Below are 25385 nucleotides of genomic sequence, written 5' to 3' on the forward strand. Positions count from 1 at the left end.
AACTCGCCCAAAATCTTAAGTTGAGTCTTGAATTTTTAAAACTCACCTTAAAACTTTATCAAGACTAGGGCAATAATCTTACTCTTAATCCATAGATATTCATTATACTTTTATTTTATTTATCATACTTAATTTACTTTAAATTTATAACGGACATCTACATAGTATAAAAGCCAGGTTTTTTAAAGCTTTCTGATTGGCCGACAAAATTTAGAAAGTTGGTTTTGTATGGGTCCCTCCATGTTTTACATTTCATTTAATTACCCTCTCTCCTCTCTAATAAATTCCTACTCTTATTCTGATTATTCTATTGTCAATTCTTAATTACTCAAATTCAATAATTAGTAATAATAATTGTAAATGAGTTATCACTATCCCACCCACTTTAAATAATCTTCTTAACTTTAATTTCAACAAGTCACCTGTCACATAAAAAAAGAAACAAATTAAAAGAAAAATAGTTTCATGTTCAAAGAAAATGATGTTTAAAAAAGAAGTACGGAGTTTAGTAAATAAATATAAATTCCTTAAAAAATCATATCTTAATAAAAAAACATCAGCTATCTAAAAATATTATGTGTATAATTGTTTTGCGGAAATAAATCTTAATCATTGGAAATACATTTATCGACCTATTTAAAAAAAATAACCATAATAATTATAATTATACTACTGAATCTTTAAAAATTGTAGATTTGAAGGTTTCGAAAAAAATATTGATAAATCTTTTAAAATGAAAAAAATACGAGTAACACTTAACGTAGAAGTGAAGATTTTCGGGGGAAAAAAGCAAAAAATAATAATAAAATATTTACGAATAATCCTTTAAAAAAAACACCTTAATGAATATACTCAAATATAACAAATAAGAAATAGTCAAATAAGGAGTATATTAGATCTGAAAAAATCTTGGAAAAAACATATTGAGAAAATTTTAAAAATCGAAAAAAATATGCACTTTGAAATGAACCAAGCGAATAAAAGAACCCGGATAGTATAATTTTTGGATCATACTTACATGAATTTCTTCTACTTATACTCTTCAATTAACTCCAATATTGACATTAAATTTATTAAATTCGAATATAAAAGGCATTAAAGGTTAAAGAATATGTATATTGATGTAAATTGTTGATGAGGCGGAAAATTAGAGGAAAATTTATCTTTTTTTTTTTCTGTTAGGGTGGAGACCCGATAGAGATCGGAATAAGAGGTGAAAAGTGTGAGGGTGATACTTAAGAATGGGTAGGATCACAAAAAGGAGAAAGAAGATGATGAACAAATTAAAGTTTGGTTTAAAGAAGCTTAAAAATATAAGAGGTGACTGATGAGGAGTGCGGCGGAACTTTAAGATGGTGTTAGAGAGCCATATGAAATGGGACGAGGGGGTAAAATGAGTGAGGAGGTGGCTGGGTAGGGTTAATTACTTAAAACATATTTTTGGTTATGTATAATTTGTTTAGTTTTAAAGTTTTGTGGGTTTATCCGTTTATATGTCAAAATCAAAATTTATAGGTAGGTAATACGGACTTACGGAGTACGTAGTAGTTAATAATATGGCGTACGATAGTAGTGAATAATATGGGATATAGTAGTTTTTGTGAAGTGGTTTTGCCCGATAAGACAGTTTTATTGTCTAAAATTACAAATATTTATTAGCATTAAATAAAAAAAATTCTAATAAAAATAGACCGTTTACAGTATAATGTCATACTATTCATAATTTGTGTAAGGGACATATTTGTCATTTTGTGAAAAGTTATTTACCTGATATGGAAATAGATAAGGTATAAATAATATACTTAAAATAAAAACAGATAACAAATGATCCGGCCGGAGGGAATAATAGTTTTGGACTCATATTTTAGTCGTATGTGCATTTAAAGAACTGAGAATGTCGGCCCAATTACAATTTAGGCACATTAGGATTTTTGATCTAAATATTGTAGGAGTATAATTTATAGATGTACATTTATTTTAACATGTCGAGATAATATTACAGTATTCTCACTCCCGTCGGCCCTCCATATAAGATTTTTCTTTATTCTTCATATCAGTTTAAATGTATTATAATCACGTTATATTCACTAGATACTTTTAATCAATGTAATTGATCATGAATTTAAAATTCATTTTATAAACATATATTTATATTTTGTTTTTATCTTTACCGCTGGCAAAAAAAAAACCTTATATTTTATTTGAATATATTCTCATTGTTGTTTGTTTTGCGATGTGGATAAACAAAGTCATGGATAATCATAATTATTTAAGTGCTCTTATATACAATGATAAATTGATAACGTATGTTATTAATTACGACCCGTGCATTTTCTGCACGGGTATAAAACTAGTTATCACCATAAACAATTGTATTACTCCGTACGAAGCACGCAAAAGTGAAATAAGGGAGACATGATAGTGAATTAGTGAGGTCCAACAACTATCTTATCTGAGCTTATCTTCCACTCACATGTATTTTATCTCCATTCTCCACTACTGTAAAGAGGGATAGGCCATTCGATTATCATGGACTAAAAAAGAAACCAGTTTCGGACGTCATGCGATAGTACTACTATCTCTCCTCCGTAAATTTTTGTTTTAAACGACCACTTTTCGTCTAGACCTTCAGATAGATATATGTGATTATTTATGGTTAAATATAACAGTTATTATTACAGCTTAGTGTAACTTGTGTTTCAATAATAATTATATTTGACTATAAAATGGTTACAAATCACGTTTTATTGTTTCAGACCAAAATAGCCCATCTGAAGCAAGACCGAGTGCTCTCTCAAGTCTCAAATAATATGGTTATTATAGTATTATTTGCTAAATGTTGTTTTGTTTCAATGGGATTAAATATTTGTGTAATACTCCCTCCGATTCACACCAAAGATAATATAGGGAAAAATGAAGTATTTAAAAAATGTGGAAAAAGTAAGGGTAAAGAGGGAAAAAATTGAAGGGCCATGTAATTGTGGGTTTAATTGTGGGTATGTAATGACATTTTGTGTAAATATAAAATGAGTATAAGGACAACTTACTTGGTAATGTTGTGAGCCAAATAAGATATGTTATCTTTGGTGTGGATCGTCTATTTTAGGTAAGTGTTACCTTTGGTGTGATCGGAGGGAGTACTTTATCTGTCCAAATCATTTGTTGATTAAAATATTTCTCATAAAAAATAACAAATATAAACAAGTGATTGAGACACAGGGAGTAAGAGTTTATTTGGAGTAAAGTGCTATTGTAAATTAATTTTGGAGAAAATGATAAGGTCAATGATGAAATGTACTCTGATCACTCATTATGTGAGAGTATTATTTAATAACTTTACCATTTTAGTGTGAATTTATAACGACCTAAATTTTACTGACTCCGTTTCAATTAATAGTTTACATTTGTATGATTTTTCCCTCATAAAATAAATCAAACGTAAACTATTCACTTTTTCAAATTAACTATGGTCAAAAAAATATGCTCCGTACTAATTTTTTTTTAAAAAAACATTGTTATTTATTTTTGTGTCATGGTAGATTTTAACTTATTATATTCACATACAAGATTAATATAGCATTTAGATTGGGCTATTTTTTTCTCCAAAAGTTATAAACTTATAATTACGAAATTACATTGCTCTGTTCAAATTTTAAGTCACAACTCTTTAATCTTTAATTGGTTTAAACAAAAAACTAACAAAATAGTACAAGGACCATGTGACCATGTTTAATACCTTCATTCATTCACCTCGTTATACACTCTGTGAAATGCATACAACATAGTACAATACAGATATTTATTTATTTAGTTTTTTTTGTCTTCTAATATGAATATTATTAAAGTTTAAAAAAAAACATAAAACATGGTGCGCCAAATAAAAAAATGAAAAAAATAGCAATTTGATGGAATTGATTCCGTAGATAAAATCACAAATTCTTACTTAGACCATCCCCAAGCAAGGTCACCGACTGGGTCGTGACCTTGTTGGGTCACCTTAATTACACCTTAAATTAGGATTAAGGGGATAATTTTGGTGACCTTGAATTACTTAGGGTCAATTGGTGACCTTGAATTGAGTTGGTGACCCGATATGTGGCACTCTCTTATTGGCTGGAAACAGAAAAAAAGGACAACCATCAAAACAAAGGGAGGTGACCTTTGGTTGAGTATGGTGACCCGGTAGGTGGCACCCTCTCATTGGCTGTAAAGTGGAAAATGATTGGGTTGGTGACCTAGGTCGTGACCTTTTGCTTGAGAGGGTGAAAGTAGGTCAAGATAATTAAGGTGTGATTAAGAGGAAAAATATTGGTGACCCGATTAACTCGACCTTCTACTTGGGGATGGTCTTATAACGGAGATATTTGACTTAGGCAAAAAAACGAGTCAAATAGCAGGATGAGATAAAAAGTTGAATGCATAATAAAAGTAAATTCTTGTCTGATCTATTTAAATAGACAGTATTTAAAACTATTTTATACTCCCTCCTATTCACTATATTCTTCCCCTTTCCTTTTTGCACAAGGAATAAGAAACCGATTTTGGATCACACAAAACACACTACCCACATGTAATTTAATTTGGACTACACAAATCAACCCAAAAAAAGAAAATAGGAAAGAAAACCCGAATAATCCGAATAGAAAAATAGTGAAGAAAATGGTGAATAGGAGGGAGTATTTAAGATAAATATATTCGTTTTAAAAAAGACGGTCTCGGATGAAATGGTGGGAAAGGGAACATGAGCACCTCATGCCAGTACGGAAGACCATAACTGTTGTAGGATTCACCCATCCATTATGTTTGAGTGATGAATAAATGAATGAATGAATGAGTGGGCTATCCTCTTATTCATCCCATATTCATTGTCAAATAATATGGACCAATAAAAACTTTCTCAACAAAAGAGACAGAAAGGAGAAACAGGATAGACCCTTGATTTAAAAGCCACATGTTAGGCTTAGACAACTTCGACATATTCATTGCTTTCCTCCTCCTCTTCCTACCCCACTTTTTATTTTATTTTATTTTTTATTTTTTTGACAAATGTGTACTAGTTTTATATATATAAAAAGGTTCGAGTACAAACGAAGCTGTTACAAAACAAACCGAGGGCCAGAAAAGACCCCTAAACTACTAGAAACACAACTAACATAACTACTATTACAAATCGAATTAACAAGAACACAAAGACGACGCTTTTTAAACGGGGGATGGAAATGGCTATCAAAAAGGATTGTGTTTTCCTCTTTTCTCTTAAAACTCGTAACCTTCTCCACAGCTCCAAACCTGCAAAAAACAGATGAACTCCTATCCGTCAGCAAAGACTTACCCTTTACCTTTGCTCGAACCGAGGTTGAACATTGCCGGCTAATAGTCTTCGTTTCAAATCTGCTACAAGCCCTATTTGAATGTGTCTTCATGGCTGTGAAAATAAACATGCTTTGACATGGCGCGGGGATCCCAGGCTGGTCCAAAATGGCGCCTTCAATCATTGAAATATCACTACAAGTCATGCTTGAATTATCCCTAATAGGAGCAAATTGAAATTGAAACTGATCCACTGAACATTTGCTAACAAGAGAAATGTTCTGCGAAAGGCGCTTCTTCTTCTCGATATGGATGATGGCCTCCTCTTCAACCAACTTAACCTCATCTGCCTCCGTTGACTCATCCGTTGAGACAACTGTAGATATCTGATTACGCATCTCGGGTAAATAGCTAGAAAGGGGAACTGCTGCTTCCCTTGAAGTCACTTCATGGGGAGTTCCCGTCTGGGCTTCCTTATGTGGAAGCGAGTGAACACGAACTATCATTGTAGTAAAAGATTTACTATGGTGAACATGAACTTCCTTACCTTGTAGAAGGTTATTGTAGGAGCTGGCGTCAATTTTAAGGTGGGAATGACCTCCACCTTTCTTGTTGAATTTGTGAAAATGATCCCTTTGATTCGGAGTAGCAGAATCAACAACATTCATGTATGAGGATGAAACTTTACTACCAGCACCACTACTACTATCAAAATGCATATGATTGACGGAGGATGTAACATTCTCATTAGGACACAACTGAGATGATGTATGCTTGATGTCCTCATCCATTTTTGTTACCAAACAGGCTTCTTTAGTTTTGAGGGAAGAAACACACTTTTCCCCCGGGCGAACCGAATCTTCAACCAAAGGGTCGATAACAACTCTCTTACCATTTTGATTAATCTCAAGGGCCTGCGTAACTTCATTCAATTCTCGAATAATATCTTTATTATGAGGTTCTATCGCATGTGCCTCCTTCAAAATAACACATGCCTCTGAAATCCTATTTAAATTCCTAAGAGCCACAGCCTTGCGAAAGAGGGCCTTAGAATTATTAGGGAAGAAGGTTAAAACCATAGAACAGATAATTAGAGCACCCTCAAATGCTCGAAGCTTAATGGAACAGGCCGCTAAATTCAAACACAAAGAGATAGCTAAGGATACGGTTGAGTTTAAATCAAAAAAAATTCTTATCCTTAAGATTCACACACAACTGGCGGCATGCCTTATCATAACAATCTCCCGCAAAATCAAACTGATGTTGTCGAAAAAGACTATTACCAAAGTCTTTAAGAGCATGAATTTTAGAAAGGGGGGAACCATCCAATTGGATAAAAAGCTTCTGAAATTCTGCATCCTCACCCACAACACGTCACTCCCAAAAACAAAACCAAAGTATTGGAGAAAGTCGGTACCGGAAACAGACGACATAACTGGAAACGAAAACTGAGATTGATAAAGGAGAAAAGCACTTAGCTGAGGCCAGGAAAACAGATGGTTGTCAGAGATGGAGAAAATCGACAGCTACCACCACAACGAAAATATTTAATCGGCCACCAAAAGACACCGCCTTGGAGTTGAAAGAACAACGACAAACAACCAAGCCTATAGAGCAGAAAGGAAAAGGAGACTCCCGCCGGCGATCTGAGGTGAGTCGGTGAAGGTCGCCGGCGAGACAGAAGATTTTAGGTTTGGCGGTGGGATTAATTGGGTTTTTTTAGAGAGGTTTGGCGGTCCCACTCTAGTTTTTTTGTACTCCGTGACTACCCCACTTTTTAACTTCTTGTTCAAAATATCATTAGTTGTACAGTCAGTTACTCTTCCTTAAAACGGAGGTATTTGTCCTAATTTAAAACACGTTAAATATCATATCGCATGAATATATAGGACAATGTCTTAAGCTTTCATCATATTCATCCATGTGGGTATATTTAACCTGTGAAGTTCTTCTGTTTATCTCTGAACACTTAAAACGGAGGTATTTGTCCTAATTTAAAACACGTTAAATATCATATCACATGAATATATAGGACAATGTCTTAAGCTTTCATCATATTCATCCATGTGGGTATATTTAACCTGTGAAGTTCTTCTGTTTATCTCTGAACACAAGTTGTCTTAAGTTCGAAACGAAGTGAGTACATTTTAAATGGTAGAGCCGTAGAGACTAGACCTTACACAAAACCAAACCGACTGACCAAAAAAAGCTAATCCGAGACCTAAAATTGACTCGAACACAACTCTCGAATGTGATCTGAAACACGAAATGACCCGTCCCATCTGAACATGACCCGAATTTCTGATCCTGAATTGATCCAACCCGAAATGACCGATTCGAAACTACTCAACCTGACAATGACCGGACAAAATACTAACTCTAGTTAACAAAAAAAAAAGAATTGAAATGACTAGATTAAAAGCACATTTAATATTATTTATGTTAAAAAAAAAACAATTATCAAAATTAAATTAAAAACATAATTATACTAACGTACTTTTTTTCTTTTAATCATCGACCTTAAAATGACTCGGATCCGAAATAACCCGATCTGTTTGACCCGAAAATGGCCCACCAATTTACCCGAAAAACACCCGAAATTCAAAATAATCCGACCCAAATTGACCCAGTAATATGGCGGATCCAAACTAACCCGACTCAAATTAGCTCGACTCAAACCCTACCCAATTAACCTACTTATCAAGTCTAGTAGAGACAAGAGACGAAGTCAAACACAGCCCTAGATTCAGTGAAAAATAAAACGGAAAATAAATCGCAAAAACTCGTATTCTACACAAGGATTACGTGACAACTGTTTTACCAAAAAAAATGTTGATATAAAAAAAGGAATAATATCCAATGGCGATAAACCAACCATTACCTTATCTGACAGCCAGTAATCTTATCAAATCCCATCCATTTTTCCATAAACCAACTAATTTCCAAATAATTAAAAAAATAAATTAAACTCCATCCAATCACAATCCTTTAAATAAATATAATATATATAACCCCCCTCGTACGGACCCCCTCACCTCATCTCACCATTATAGATATTCCTTCAAAACCCTCCTTTCCTTTCCCTTCCTTCTATCTACTCTTCCATCTTTCTCTCCCTTCTACTTTTTCTCTCTCTAAGAGTCGTTACGACTTTACGATAATCAATCAATCAATTAATCAATGACGGAAACAAATACCGCTGGCGGACGCAACGAAATTATGTTGTTCGGCGTCCGCCTTGTGGTTGACTCTATGAGAAAAAGTGTTTCTCTTAATAATCTTTCTCAGTATCAACACCGTCTCGATGCCGAAACCGATAACGCTAAGTTAACCGCCGCCACCGCGAGTAACGCTGTTATTGATTACGCTTCCGCTGATGAAGCTGTCGTTCACCGACAATCATCTCCTACTGTCGCTGCTGTTAACCGTGAGCGTAAACGAGGTACACATCGGAATATACTTTCTCCGTTCCAGTCAATAGTTATATTACTTCCTCTGTTACGATCATTTTTTTTTAAACGTATTTTAATTTAATTTAAACAAAATGATTGAGACGGAGAGACTATTTGACTTTATTGTTAGGATGATTTTATTGATTGAGACGGAAGGAGCATTAATCATGATTCTTGTGAAAAAAAACAGTTAACAAAAGTATTAATTGTGTGAAATAGGATATTAATTAAGGTATTAATTGCGAAGAATTGTTAGATTTGATTGATGATTAACTGATTAAGTAAATTGATGATGATTTGTTGTTGTGATTGATGAATGTAGGAGTACCGTGGACGGAGGAAGAACACAAGCTGTTCTTAGTTGGATTACAGAAAGTAGGAAAGGGAGATTGGCGAGGTATTTCGAGAAATTACGTCAAAACTCGAACGCCGACTCAAGTGGCTAGTCATGCTCAGAAATACTTTCTTCGTCGGAGTAATCTTAATCGCCGTCGTCGTCGATCTAGTCTCTTTGATATCACTACTGATTCTGTAATTTTTCTTTCTTCTTTTCAACTCAAATCATTGTTTTCTCGACATTTTTCGATTAATCTGAACTATAACGATTGTTATTGTTTGATTACAGGTTCCTGCAAGTTCATCAAATGATCAGATGAGTAAAGAGAATCAATCGACATTAATGCAATCGAGTTTTGAAGAGCCAAAGGTTAAATTTACGATATCTCCATCGCCGATCTACGATCCAACTCCAGCTAATAGCAGCAACATGTCAATGATGAACTTCGATCTAAACACGAATACAAACATGAACACGAATAAGAATTCGAGTTCATTGTCACTCAATCTATCTCTGTCTATGTCGACCGAGACGGCTAATTCAACGTTTCAGGTTATGCAAGGTTTCCGTAATCAGGAAGGGATGATTACCGTGGTGTAGTAGCTTGATCATCAAGTTTTTCTTGTTTTAGTTAATTTGTTACTACTTCGTATCTGATTAATTAATTAACTGGTGGATGAATGTTTAACAATTGATAAATCGATAATAATCGATGATTTAAGAGTTTCTTTTGTTGGTTGATGAATTTGTAATGCTGATTAAGAGAAAACAATGATTTAGTAAGTTTAGTTCATTTAGATGGATTATCCGTAATTATTATAATGCTAATTTAAAGTCGAATATTTCAAGATCAACTTTTTTTTTTTCCCAACTTTAACTTTGTGGTCTTATAAATGGCAAGTTGCAATCGATCTACAATAAGTGAGTAACTACACAATGGTAAATTTTATTTTAAATTTCAATGTCGCGCTTATAGTAGTTGTATTTCTGGTATATTCATTTTAATTGAATTATTGTTCGATTATTGAATAAAATAAATATGATCAAATTAATTTTGTAAAAAATATTTGATAAATAAGTAAAACAAAACTTCAGATTTAGTTGACCGTAACTTCAACGTTGGTTCATTGATGGTGATGAAAGTCAAACTTCAATCTAGTCAATAAAATTTTAAAAATTAATGAACAAACATATAAACGACAACATATCTTTTTTGGATTAAGAGATTAGGTGAATGGATGCCGAAAGTTGCATACTTGCATGACAATAAGAGCTTAGGTTGATGGAGACCAATTTTTCTTTTCGGTGTTGTAAGTTGTAACGAAATGTACACTTACTCACATCACCGTAAATTAAGAAGAGATGAATGAATTAAAACCAGTGACCTAAATCTATACGATCGGAATCGTTCCTTTGATAATATATTGACCAAACAAATATGCATTGGATTTAAGATTCTAGGAGTAATTAATTTGGTAGTACACTCTTACTTAATAAAGTGTTACTCCTATTAATTGTGTGATTAAAGCTTGTTGTCAAAGAGTCAATATCAGCCTCTCAATTAAAGATTTGCTACCTATAATGATGTGGGTTAGAGATAATATGGGGTGTGTGTCGTATGTTATCCAAACTCTTTGACAATAAATCGGAATAGCATTGTTTTGCGCATTTGCTTGGTCTAATGGCCATCCATAGGCCGAGAATATATTGCCTCGATTCACTCAATTGCTTGTGCCACTACTCGATAATGCAAGGATGTGGTATCTATTTTTACGGGTGAAAAATAAAAGTGAATGGTACATATTCCTATTTAAGAGACTTATTTATATAGCTGAGCAAAAAATCCGATTATTCAAACTGATTTGATCTGAATTTTTGGATATCCGATCCGAAACTTAAGTTTGGTTTGGATATCTGATCCGAAATCTTTGGTTTTGCTTTGGATATGGATATTAGAATTAAAACATTTGGATATCCGTTCCGATCCGCAACTTTGTTTTTCTAGTATAATTTCGAGAAAATAATTTTTTATTTGATACAACAACTTAATTAATATTTAAAATATTAGAGAAATAATTAAGTGCTACTTAAATTTTATGTCGAGAATATTGGATTAAGAATACAAAAGAAAGTCATCATGTAAAACAATAAATATAATCGTGTTTTAAACTTAATTTTAAAGTAAATTCAAAAGTATGGATATCCGATGGATATCCGCATCCGATCCGATTATTTTGGGTACCCAAACATTGGATATCCGATATATTTGGTTTGGATATTGGATATCTAATTTCAGGATTTTTAATATGGATACCCGATCCGAACTAGCACTTTGGATCAGATACCCGATCCGTACTCTGCCCTACAGTTGTTCATCCGTTTTAGGCTTAAAGTGAGTTATGTTGAGTTTATGGATTCAAGTACCTAAGAGGGGGAGGGGGTGAATTAGGTACTATTTAAAAAATTATAACTTCAACTTTATTGAATTAAAGTGAGTTATGAGGACAAAAGAGATGAGAAGATACTTTGAATAATATTGAAAGACTAAACAAGTATCACGATAAATGTTTGCTGAAGTATGAAAGTAACAATCGTTCTGACTGTAGCTATTTGTCTCAGTTTGTGGAATACGACTGCAGACCAAATGTGACAGTATGATGAACTGTTACTTCGTAGGTTTAGCAAAGCAAAACAAACAAACAAAATAAATTGCAGCGGAAATAAAGTAAAACAATAGAACACGAGATTTTTGAATTGGTTCGGCAATAAACTCAAGTGCCTACGTCCAATCTACCTTTTTATTGCTTTCTTTTAGTGATCTACTCCGACAACTAAAAGACCCTTACAATAAAAGAAACCAACCTACTCCGGTTGTAAAGCTAGTACAAGAACTACTTCGTTCTTATGACAAGCTAACTCGCAACCTACTCCGGTTGCCAAGAGTTAAAGACTACTCCGTCCTAAACTCTACTAACACACTTAGAATGTTATAGGATCAAGTTTCCACTAACATATTCTTAGCAAAGAATAGAGATGGACAACTTTTACAAGATCAACAATTCTTAAGCAAGAGAGTTTAGTATTATAAAGTAACAGTAGCCACGACTGTAGCAACTTGAAGACTTTTAAAGGTTTTTGCAAAGACTCACGATTTTTAAGCTTTAAAAACAATTTGCAAAGTTGGAAAAATTATTTCAGAAAAGTCTTGGGATTTTATGAGGAGGATGGCTCGCCTTTTATAGAGGAAATGGGTGAGGAGGTTGTTAGGGTTTTGAAGGGTCAAAGACCACACATGTGAAAGACATTTGCAACCACCCAAAACTTGCACCAAAGAGGGCTCTTTTGCAAAGGCAAGAATAGAGAAAGAGTGTTTGAAAGATATCCTTAAAAGCTCATGCAAATTCAGAAAACAAAGAGAGAAAAGACAAGTCACATGATATCAAGTTAACACTAAAGTGGCAAAAAGCATTTTTTGTTTTCTTAAAGAACCAAAGGGTTGAATTTGCATAAAGAGGAAATATTTTGAAATTAATAATAATTCAAACCACTCTTTATTGAAGATCATCTCCTAATAAAATCTGAAGTTTTATCTTTGAAGAATAAGAGTCACGTGAAAGCTTTTTAAAAGATAAAAAGGGCTTCAAGTTTTACGAATTGTGGCAACAATCCAAGCAGCTGTTTTCTAATGAAAGCAACAGTCGACTTGACTGTTTCTATTACTCTATGATACTCTACTTTCTCGCTTGTACATTAGATGACACTAAGACTCAATATAAAGGGATGATTAACAACTTCAACACTTCTTAATCCAAGCTTGATTACATCAATAATCCTGAAAAGGTAAACTAAGATAATACAAATCAAATGGGCATGTCATCATCAACCATAAGGAACCCAACAAGTTAAATATTATGAATATAGAGAAAACTAGCAGATTTGTCTTATAACCACAATTTAGTATGATACTTAATCCGTTTTATTGTTAAAAACATCTATATTAAAACACAAATAGGATTATACATCTAGTTGTACCATAAGCATGGTACAACCATGGTATAAGAATTCGAGCTTATAATGTGTAAATGGATGAGTTCAATACTTTTTTATAAAGCTCATATTCTTTAACATAAAACTCAGATACTTTATCACAAAGCTAAGATTCTACATCGTACAACATATACAACTGGTTGTATAATCAATGAATTAATATTAAAGGAGATTAACTGAACTTTTACGTGCTTTTTTTAGTTGGTCATTTACTTTTGTGGTTGAACTAATTTGACTTGGAGATTATTTTTTTTTTTTGGATTTTTCTATATGATAACTCTGTGTTTTTTCAAATTCTACATGGTAACCCTGTTCTTTAGAGAACACACATGGTAACCCTCAACTCTATTAATACGTATCGCCGTGACCCTAAACTTTTTTTCCGTCAATTTTGTCCGTTAAGTATGTGACGTGACCAATTAAACTTTGAGATTTTCTACATGGTAACCCTATATTTTTAAAAATAATACAAGATAACCCTACTTTTTCTACAAATCACGTTCTTAAAAACATAATCCGTTAATTAATCTTCTTTTCACAGTTTTACTCAATTACATCCAACTTGTCAAATCCACCCTCATTACCTTCAATTAACCAAGTTTTAAAAGAAAAATCTAGTAAGAACTTTGTTGGATATTAAAAAATTCCCGACAAGATATTCTAAATACCAAAGTAATAAAAGTACTCAATACCGAGCATTATAATAATCAATCCAAATTTTGATTCATAGGTTTAATCTAATTAATTTTTTTTTCGAAACTTCATCAAATACCCAAAATTGAACAAACACAACAATGACTCATTTCAATTATTCGACAAATTGGCACAATAAAGTTTGATACAATTGAAAGTTTGATACAATTGAAGAGTGGAGACTCATTTGTAAACAATGGGCTTAATAGTGGATTTCTTTATTAATTATTAATTGAACCTGATTTGAAGATTCATGATAATGATACCTTAAAGAGATAATGATACTGAGAGTTGACATTTTTTCTAAGTAATCGAGTAAAAAACGTGCTAAGAAATAAATTGAGGAACTAAGGACGTACTTTTAAGAGTGTTTCTTTTGTAAAAATAAACACAAAAAACAAATAGAGTTTTCTTGTAGAATTTAAAAGAAAAACATAGGGTTACATTGTAGAAATCTAAAATCCAATTGGCCACGTCATATACTTAACGGAAAATATTGATGGAAAAAAAAGTTTAAGGTCACGCCAATACGTATTAATAAAGTTGAGGGTTACCATGTGTGTTATCTGAAAATTAGGGTTACCATGTAGAATTTGAAAAAATACAGGGTTACTTTATAGAAAAATCCTATTTATATTACTCCATAATATTGAACTTTATTATATCTTGAAGAAGTGTATTATTCTTATTGTCCATCTACCACCTTCCGGGGGCTAGTAAAGTACTCTGTAAATAGTTTTATATCTGAAATTTTAGCAAATAACACATAGAGTTTTCCTCTTAAAAGGATCAACTTTATTATCGTCCGTCTATCGGGCCTGAGAACGTTCAAACTCGACATAAAACTATTTACAGAGTACTTTACTAGCCCCCGGAAGGTGGTAGATGGAATATAAGAATAATACACTTCTTCAAGATATAATAAAGTTCAATATTATGGAGTAATATAAATATCACTTTCGGTTCATTATAATTAGTTGATAAAGTATTGACTTCTAGATTAAAAGGTGAGATGGATAAAGGCATAAAGCATCATATATGTTGAAGTTGCTTTCCAACCTAACTTGATCACTTTGGTAAGACTCGTGCAGTAGACATCTCAATTTCTTATTTTAGAGGAGATAATAAAGCTAAATTGTGTTCTTGTGTAGTTGTGTGTCTTAATTTGGACTTGGTAGTGTTAAATTAAATCACACAAGTATACTACTCGGTACATCAACCATAATATGTGAATGTGTGACGGGTTATATTTTTTCACATACGCATTGACATTTATACTTGTATTACATCGGTCTTTCAATACAATTAGGAACTGGAATTTCTCATGAATTATATCCTCCCTATCTACAAAGGAAAAAAAAAAAAAGTTACCTAAACCGAGTAGTAATGGAAGCTACATTACCAAAAACTCTATAAAGTTTGGTGATATTCGTACTATATAAGCGCGAAAATAGATGGTATAATAATTAGAGGGGTTCAAAAGTTAGATTAAGTGAGATGGCGAAAGCAATTTCTAAACATGATGATTCCTGGTTTGATGAAGATGACGAGGTCGTGAACAAGGACATAAAGGGTATGTATTCTTGCCATACGTCAGAAGATGAAGATGAGGACGGAAAGGAAATATGGCTAACAGATGAGATTCTAGCATTTAGTTGTCGAGAGTATGCAGAGGCGGCCTTAGAGTACTTTAATAACCGAGGTGGGGGTAAAACGTATGAGCTTGTAGAGCATGGTCATACTGTGTCAATCGATCCTATATTGGATCATCTTAATTTCAAGGCGAAGGAAAAAGATTGTGCAAGCGCTCCAGTCGAGACATTCTTTGCGCAATTGAGTTTTGTTCGGGGTATGAGGGTCGACTGTTGCGTAAAATTGGGGCCTAGTCATGAGCTACCACATCGGAGTGAAGCGGAACTTGGTGGATGTGAATATTGTGATGGTATAATTAATCATCCTACTGAATTGGTTGATAATTTAAGATCACAAATTCTTATTGAAGATGGATACTATTCGTCACAAGTTGAAGACGGATAATGTCCCTCTCATAATATGCAAGTGGCACTATTTATGGGTTGCTCCATTTTCCCACCACTTGCCCTCCCACTTGCCTTATTGTGAGAGTAACACTATCCGTCTTCAGCTTGTAACGTATATTGCCCGTCACAAGCAAGACGTTTTGATTTAAGATTAGACCAGATTGATTGATAATTTTCTTATCTTATGTATATAACACACTTCTATTATAGCTTTGCTTGTTTATCAAGTTTCATCCATAAATAAAATAATTAAATAAATGATCAGAATGAATGGAGTAATCATTTTTTTTATGTTTTGCTGATGTATGTTGATCTTGTGCGTGCTTCTTTTAAGTGTTCGTTATTTGATCGTTGTTTACACGAGAAAGCATGGAACTTGAGACATATATTGGTCTGGAAGAAGTATTTATCAAACAATTTCTATCTTAAAGCACTTTAATTATTTACCAAACGACTCGTGCATTGCACAGACATTAAATCTAGTTATATTATTATACGAGTAATATATGTAAGACTTTTTATGTGAGAGGTGGTTACTTTTCCTTTTTTTCTTGGTTTGCTACTATTAAGTAGACTGGTAAAATTGACCCGATACCCGAACTTGACCAAAACCCGAATTGATTCAGTTTGACCCGAAGTCTACAGACCCGAAATGAACCGACCCGACCCAAACCCGACCCGACAGCCCTGTTTTTTGGCTGAAAAAAGGCAAAGAGCTGAACTTAAGGAGCTGCATTGAACTGAACTTAATGGAACTAAACTGAACTGATACAAGAGTTAATTTATAAAGAGATGAGTTGAACTGAGCTGAATTAAATTGAATGGAGTTGAACTGAGTAAAGCTTGAACTTAACTGAATAAAACAAAATTGAATCAAAATAAGTTGAAATTGAATTTAAAAGAACAAGGTCTTAACATGTTTTAGTTCTATGATTTAGCTCAAGATATGCTTTTAATATGAGACTGTTTTACAGGAGATCATTTGACATGAAATAAATGGGCGTAAAAGTAGGAAGTGGTGGACAAGAAGGGACAATGGACAGGTCTACCTAAGACCGTAATAAAAGAGAGGAGCATATTTAGAAGCCCAATGTAATAATCTTGAATTTTATGGGTAACTGTATTGCAGTTGGACGTGTCAATTAGTAGCCGCAAACTTCGTATCCCTATGCATAATTCGCACATGCTAATTACTTTCTAACCCCTTGTCTTATCTTCTAGACTTGCATAATTATTCAACACTAACCCATCATTAATTAACTAATCTCTTCCTACTCTTTCGTTGAATTTCTTCTTAGACTTTGTCTTACTATCGTTTTTTATGAGATGTATGGCTCTAGATGATCTGAGCTAGTTTATAGAATCCTCGAAATCAACTAGGTTAAAGTTAGGCTCAGAATCGGTCAAAAGTGATTTCTAGCCGATTTCAAACCGAGATGGATCAAATCCGAGCCGATTATGAGCTTAATAGAGCTCGGAATCGGAAGCTCGTTTTTTTTGTTCTTATTTAATTTGACATTTTACAAGTGTTTTTGATAAGTATTTTCTAATTGCATTTTTTTTTAACTTTTTATTTTAAATTTGATTTAAAGTTCAAGAAAATAAAGAAATAATGATTTAACCGAGCTCGAGTTGAGCTCGAGCCTAATTCAAGCTTTGATTTTTTAAACTCGGAAAAATCAGAATCAATTCCGAGCTCAAGCTCAAGTTTCTAAGCCAATTCCAAGTCCATTCGAGTTCAAACTCAAATCGGATTGATTACACCCCTATATGAGATAATATTAATCATTTATTTTGTGTTAAAGAGGACAATATGTTGATCGTAGTAAATGAAGAGAAAAGTTTTCTTATGAGTTTACTTTTGCGTTGATTTGTAAGCTATTGATGTTAGTTATCATCTTCTTTGTAAATTCTGGTTTTAACTGTTAGAATAAAAATGAGGAAGGGATAGGGACTTTAGAGGGTAAACTCTAATGTGTTGAAGTGTCAAAATGTGTATGGAATGGAACACGAAATGAGATATCAAATGGAACAGAGAATCCTCATTGAAACCTTAGAGGGTAAAAGTGAGGGAAAGAGGGGAAGCGACAAAGTCGGAAATATTATGCCAAAAAGCGACAATGTGAAGTAAAAAAGGGTAATGTTTACAAAAGGAATCAACTCGACTAAGCCGACTAAACTTGGTAGATTGTAAAAGAGCTCAACTCCCAAGGCCGGTATGAATACGCAAATAAACTCAACTCAATTGAATTCGGTAACTTCATAAAATAGCTCACTTTCTTCGATTTCCATTCTTCACCGGAAAAAAAAAAATCGCCTTTTTTGAGTAGAAACAAACCATTATGAACGCAGATGGACGTAGCATAATACCAATAGAATACAAGATTAACTGTGCTGTTATAACCCATTAATCCTTGAATATCAAAGCAGTAATAGTTAGTTTGTACATTCATGTTACCTCTTGTAGGAATTCAATTTAGAAGTCACTAAGAATCACCAAAGAATGTAAGTACAGCTTCCTAGTTTTCATGTCGTTCGCTACCTCTCTAAGTATGTTCTTAGTTCTTACTGTCTTGCAATTATGGAGATGAAAGCCACGGGTTGGGAGCAACGTAAGTGTAACCTTGAAAACATAGTTCATCGCCAGTAGGGGTTGGAGCTGGCGAGTCATTTGCAGGCATTGTCGTCCAGCATTTGTCGAAGTTGGCAGTGCATTCCTTTCCGCTAACATCGGGTTTGAACTTGGGCTCTAATTCTTTACTTTCTAATTTCTTCCAGTTGATGGGCTTAAACCATTTATGGCTCTTCACCTCATCCGCTCCTTGAGGCCCACTGCCTAGCCTCTTTGATGGATCCTTCTGCAGCAACTGAACAGAGAAAGCACCGAAATTGACAGTGAATTTTCAAGCAAGAGAAGTTGATGGACAAAGGAAGATATCGTCATAAGAAACAGGTTCACTCACCCCTTTGAGTAAAGAGTGTGCTTCAGTAGAGACCATTGGCGGAAGCTTTACTTTCTCATTGAGTATTCTCTGCTGGAGCTTCTGTCGATTAGCGTGTGCAAATGGTGGCTGCAGAAACCACAAAGGCAGATTCAGGAAACAGTCGGTGAAGAGAGCAGCTACCGAAATAGAGTTGGTAAATGGACATTTGAGCCGGGTCGAGTTGTTTTAAGGTATTACATGCACTTTGGGTTGGACTGGAATGAACTATTTCAGGCTGGATTGTTTCGGGGATATTCGTCTCCAAGCAGGTCAGTATCGGGTTTAACAAAGACTGAGTCAGCCATTAGTCAGACCAGTCAAATCAGATTTCTTTGTTTGGATATAAATAATGTTTTGGGCCGGGTTAGTTTTGCCTAGTCTAGAAAGAAGGGCAACCTATGTTACTCAGACTCGCTTGGAAGTGTGGGACGAGACTATTTTGTTGAAAAGTGTTGGATGATTTTTTTGGAATAAAATAAAGTGTCCTGAGTGTTGTGTGATGTCGAGTCCGAGGTGTCGGACTGCCGCGACATGCGATAGACAGCCAAGTGAAGTGTCAAAGACTCAAAAGTAACAAAGAGACTAACAAAGGAATGCAATATGCAAAGAAAAAGAACATGATTCAATAAGAGAATTATAATCCATGCTCTGAGTTCCCGGCATCAGATTGGGGTACACAAACGACAGGTCTTCATGTACAGAAAAGAGGAATAGAAGTCAATAGGACATGAGCAAAGCTCAGGATATGCAAGTGTATCATCTACGAAAAGATGTCAACAAGATCAGCAATCTAATACTAAGATTTAACCAATTGCTTGCACCTATGATGCTATATATTTAATGAATTCTTACATCCGACAGAGCATGTCTCCGAAAAAGAAAAGCCAAATTTAATAATCAACAGCATGCCACTACCAATGAAACAAGCATGCACAACAAAGGATTATCTTACCTGTCCTGTTAACATTTCGTACAAGAGAATTCCGATACTCCACCAATCAGCATTTTTATTATGACCTTTAGCCTGTAAAATCTCTGGCGCCATGTATTCCATGGTTCCACATAAAGAATTTGATCTGCTAGATTCATCTATTTCCTTAGCAAGCCCAAAATCTGTTAGTCTTACATGTCCATCAGAGCCCATTAGTATATTTTCAGGTTTTAGATCTCGATGAACAATCCCGTTTTTGTGAAGATGAGATACAGCTGATACTATTTCAGCAGTGTAAAGTCTTGCCTGATCCTCACTATCCAAATACATCACGAAGCTAGGATTAGCTCGAATCAACATGCACTTGAAGCTGTCAAACAGTTGAAGTTCAAAAAGAGTACCTGAAAATTCCTTGTCTGTACAAATGAAAAAATAGATGTCCTCCATTTATAAAATCTAGGATTAGATAGAGCTTAGTCTTCGTCTGCAGTTACAAAAAGGGAAAGAAAAACAGAAAAGCTCACAATCTCATCCAGAATCAAAGAACAGAATATCTGTCAAGTTACAACAAAATCTTCAAAAAACTTTTATAAGTACAACAAAATGCGATTCTTAAGACCGTGAAGGATACAGTTAAAAAGGCACTCAACAAGTTTTTCAAGTAAATGATTTTGCCCCACTCACCCGCTGCGATGAAGAGTAGCATAAGATGAATTTTATCAGAGGTAATGCCTTATGCAAGAGCAGAAGGGCTTCAATGGTGCTTGACTTTTCTATAGCTTACGTGTACATGGATTACTTAACAGCATGTGATTCCATTAAATTAATGGCCTAAGCAATAAAAGGTCTATAACTATGAGCAGTCAATGTAGAGGATGGGTCAAAATGGGGACTATCGACTTCTCATAACTCGTGATAGTAGACCTGAGGAGAAGCAACTTGACACAGCATAACAGTCTACCAAAGATATCTTGGCCTACTAGTAAAGACTGTTAGTCTATGAAAGATGGGTCGTAACTCGTAGGTTCATATTCCCCTTTCCTCTTTACTGTACCACCCTTGTGGCTCATTTCACACACCCAAAGTTATGCACATATGTCTGTAAATTTTTCAGTATATAACTACAGAATAAGATGGCCAACCAATTATCAATCTAACAGGTGCTTGGGAAGGACAGCTAATCAGGTTCCTATTTCTTGATAAAAATCCCGATTTTTCTCTTTCTTTACAGTATCCACATCCAAAGTTCATTATCTTTTGAGTACAAAAGTATTTGCATCAAAGTTGATAACTTGACATATCTAAGGCCATGAAGTCACATCCGGACCATGGACATAAGCTACCACTGTTTTTGTCAGACGGAGATGGAGCAACTAGGAAGCCAACTAAATCTTCAACTAATTAGAACAATCCGACTAACCTGAGAAGTCCATAAGCCAAGCACACCTACTAATAGTTGCTCAAAATCAACACAACAAAATTTCACCCGCCTTGAAACTTGAAAGAATGAATCACTCACTTTGCTCTAATATGAGATTAGAGGTGTTTGGTTGAGAAGGTTGGAACTTGGAATGTAATGGAATGAATTTGCTCCATTCTAGTGTTTGGTTGGAGCATTTTGGAATGGAGTTAGAATCAGGATTCTAATTTCACCCCAACCCTGTGGAATCCCATACCCACCTTCCCTCTCCAGTTTCAAACTCCATTCCCTCCTCCATACAAGAATTAATATGTATGAGGTTCTAAATCCATTTCCCCGTGGTATCTCATTCAATTCCATTCCATTAACATTTACGACTAGATGTGACCAAAATTGAAGTTGGGCTTGAAACACATATATCCAATTCCTCACCAATTCATTCAATTGGTTATCATATCTCATTCACCATAGAGAATATCAGTGGCAAATACATAACTGTCAACTAATCATAATTAAGAAACACCAAAGTCACCTGATTCCACAATAGAAAAAAAAGAGCAATAATGTATTCCCACCATCTCATATACTAACTTCGATTAAAATTATCTCCCACAGAATTAAAAAGGTAAACAAATAAATGAGACGGAGTAATAACACACTACACAATCAATTTTTCCAAAAACAAAACTATTTTGCATCAAACCCACCAATCAAAAACCAATCTTTTAATCCTAAACACCTACAAAACCCAGATAAATCATCACAATCAGTCATAATAACACACAATCAATTCTTACTTCACAAGAACAAAACATTATTCCCCCAAATACAAAACTAAATTATTTTGCATCAAACCCACCAATCAAAATCCAATCTTTTCAGCCTAAAACAGATACTACTAAAAAAAAGACTGTTTTAAACTAAGACGGCTCTCACCCCCGTTCAAAATAGAGTCGGAAATGAGGTCTTAAGTTAAGACGGTCTTAAACAATACCAAATGAAGGAAAGATGAATAATAGTACTCCTACCTGAAAAGAGTACCTAAGCTGAACAATAAAAGGATGAACAACTTTAGTAAGAATATCCCTTTCAGCCTTCATATAATCAACATGATTCTTCTTAATTATATTATCTTTTCTCATTACTTTCATTGCAAACAACCCATCATTATCTTCATCACCACCATCATCATCATCATCATCATCATCATCATCATCATCATCGCCACCATCATCACCACCCTTTTTCCTCACTAAAAACACTTTCCCAAATGCACCTTTCCCAATAACCCTAATTATCTCAAAATCATCTGGGCCCACCTTACTTACCATATTATCATCATCATTTTTCATGCACACCAACTGTTCGACGAAATGCCCACTTCCAAAATCATCATTTTTCTCCACAACAACATCAATTTCATCATCATCAGTAATTTGGGATTTGATTTCTTCAGGAAATAAATGAAATGGATGTGTAGTTACCCTAGGAGAGGGACCCACAAATGAATGTGATCTGTTATGAATAACTACTTGTAATTGAGGAGGTGGGTCCCTCAAATATGATGAAGAAGAAGAAGGTGATTGTGACGGTCCAAAAACATCAGAAAAGTCGAATTCTTCAGTTGGTGAAGATGATTTTGATGAATTTGGGATTGTTAGGGTTAGTTTTGATGCTAAGATCTTGTGTAAGTTTTTGCTTTGTTGTGATGTTGATACCATGTTTCTTTTTTGAATGGTATAAATTGGGGGTTATATTAATTAAGGTCGCTTTACACAAGAATTTGTATACGGAGATTTATTAATAAGTTTTTTTATGAGCTAAAGATGATAGGATTAGTTTTGTGACGGGTAAAGCCGTCTTACATAAGAATTTGTACCCGGAGATTTATAAAAGAGTTTATGTAATGTAAGAAAGCAAGAAATGGGAGTGTGTCTGATTGTCGGGTAAGATCGTCTTACATAAGAATTTGTGTACGGAGATTTATGTAATGGAGCCAACCAAGAAAGGGGGGTTTTTTCTGGGTAGGCTGAAAAAGAGGAGGTTACATCTTAGAAAGGGGAGAAAGGGAAGGAGTGTTAAAGATGAACAAGTGAGTGAATGAATGAATGAATGAATGAATGAATGCAAGTGGGGTTTGAGAGAAAGGAAGGAGTGGAAAATGGGAAGTGTGATGAGGAGAATATACTCTCTCAAACAAGAATTTTTAGTAGGGCTGGTGGATGGGATGGGATGGGATTGGAATGGGAAATAATTGACTGATGGTAGCTTAAGATATGTTAAAAGTGGACAACTTGAGTCTTTCTAAAATGAGAAAAAAATTATTGAGTTGGGACTTGGGGATGATGATTAAGGCTGGTCAAACATGCGGGCAGGATTGGGCCGAGCTAGGCTGTGGCCTGTGTGAACCCATACACGGCCTGGTGGGAGGATAGGTTATCACGGGTTGGATTGGCCCTTCTGAGACGGTACTTGAAATCGGCCTGAGAGTGAACTGAGACTCGAGAGCGGGTTAAGGGCAATTATAGTGTGGGTTTGGGTTGAGGGTGGGTCTCGTGGAGGGCACGTCGAAGGTCGCCTGGGCTATATTTACTCGACTCAGACCCTGGTTCAAGTCGGGCCGGGGCAGGCCAGTCAAGGGTTGGGCTAGCCGGTTTAAAATGACTTGAAAGACGGGTTGGGTTCAAGCGGGTCGAGTTGACCCGAACATTTGACCATCCCTAATGACTAGTGAGGATGATTTGGATTGGATTGGATTTAGATTGGATTTGGGGTCTTAATATAGTTTTTGAATTAGAGATAGGTGGCCATGTGGGGTAATTGGTCTACGATAAGTTATGTTATCAACATCAAAAATACCTTTGGTGATTGATTTGGTTCAAAAGAGGATTTTCTGAGACTTTAGTTTAAAAAAAAACTCTTCATACAAACAAATCAATCATTAAAATTATTTTTTAAAAGCGGAAGGGACTGAAATAACTCGATAGATTCAAGATTACTCATTTAACAATAAGTCTTCCTTGTGACGGGTATATTCGTCACAAGTTTGCGACGGGTAAAATATTATCCACATGGGTAGATAAGACAAAACAGAATGTTACTCCCTAAACAAATTGCTTTTGTCTTGTCTCCGTATTTGGGTAGTATTTGACCCGTCGCAAACTTGCGACTGATATGTCCGTCACAAATGAGAATTTGTGCTCATTTAAACCCAAATCAGCAATTCTTATACCATGCACCCAAGAGTATGGTGCATGGTACTCCCATCAGTTTTTTTTAATTATAATGTAATTAGTGGGTAGTTACTAAAATGTGCATATATATTTAAAATGACTTTATTTTTAATCAAACTACCAATTTTAAAAAATAAAAAATCACTAATGTTCATAATATTTTTTACTCAATAAAAAAAGATCATATTTGCTATATTTTGAAACTCTTTTATAATATTTAAATATATATTCACAAAATTTAAGTGACATATTCACATGTTAAATTGTGTGAATATGTATATTTTGTTAAATGAATATCTGTGAATAACTCAATAAAATGTTTGCTGCTCTTATGAATAAGTAATTTGTGAGCGTGTGTGTTATATTATTTGAATATCTATATTAGTTGTGCGAGTATGTGAGTTTTACTTTGTGAATATAATTTTTAATCTATGTGAATATGCTAATTATGTAATATGAATATCTGATGATGAGTATGTTACGTGATGTGAATATCTCATTGTTATGAATATGTCAATTATGTGATGTGAATATGTGAGTAAAATCAAAATAAACACCAAAATATATCAAAAGCGATCTCTATTTATAGAGGAGCGAAAATTATAAATTGTGGTACTAATTTTTATATTTTTCAAATGTATCAAATTTAAATTTTAAAGGTTTTAAATTTTAATTTTATAGTTTTCCAATAACTAAATGATGAGAGTATCCTACTCCATATTCATAGGATTAGGATATAATTTACCAAAACCAATTGTCCATGGCTGCATACGTTTTTGGCAAAGTATGGTGACACTTCTATTTATAGAAAAATAAAATAAAATAACCACCATAGAAATTCTTCAAGGAAAATAAAACTGATTTTATGAAAAATAAACCCTGATTTTTAATTTATTTTGATTTTAGACAACAAATTTGTCACCAATATCATGATCTAAC

The 25385-nt window shown here is 34.2% G+C and overlaps 2 protein-coding genes across 2 annotated transcripts; one reads left to right on the top strand and one right to left on the bottom strand.

Moving 5' to 3' along the window:
• Nucleotides 1-8177: 8177 nt before the first annotated feature.
• On the top strand, nt 8178-9936 carry LOC141652667 (transcription factor MYB1R1). Its single transcript, XM_074460229.1, has 3 exons — nt 8178-8752; nt 9085-9293; nt 9388-9936. The coding sequence occupies exons 1-3, from the start codon at nt 8491-8493 to the stop codon at nt 9697-9699; spliced, it is 783 nt and encodes a 260-aa protein (XP_074316330.1). The 5' UTR covers nt 8178-8490; the 3' UTR covers nt 9700-9936.
• An 8285-nt stretch (nt 9937-18221) lies between these two features.
• On the bottom strand, nt 18222-23446 carry LOC141652668 (serine/threonine-protein kinase AtPK1/AtPK6-like). The gene is made up of 5 exons (XM_074460230.1): nt 22242-23446; nt 20195-20277; nt 19815-20109; nt 18842-18949; nt 18222-18745 (listed from the first exon to the last, which is right to left on the bottom strand). The coding sequence occupies exons 1-5, from the start codon at nt 22932-22934 to the stop codon at nt 18458-18460; spliced, it is 1467 nt and encodes a 488-aa protein (XP_074316331.1). The 5' UTR covers nt 22935-23446; the 3' UTR covers nt 18222-18457.
• Between the last annotated feature and the right edge of the window lie 1939 nt (nt 23447-25385).

Source organism: Silene latifolia, chromosome 4 (genome assembly GCF_048544455.1).
Source record: "Silene latifolia isolate original U9 population chromosome 4, ASM4854445v1, whole genome shotgun sequence".
Lineage (NCBI taxonomy): Eukaryota > Viridiplantae > Streptophyta > Magnoliopsida > Caryophyllales > Caryophyllaceae > Silene > Silene latifolia.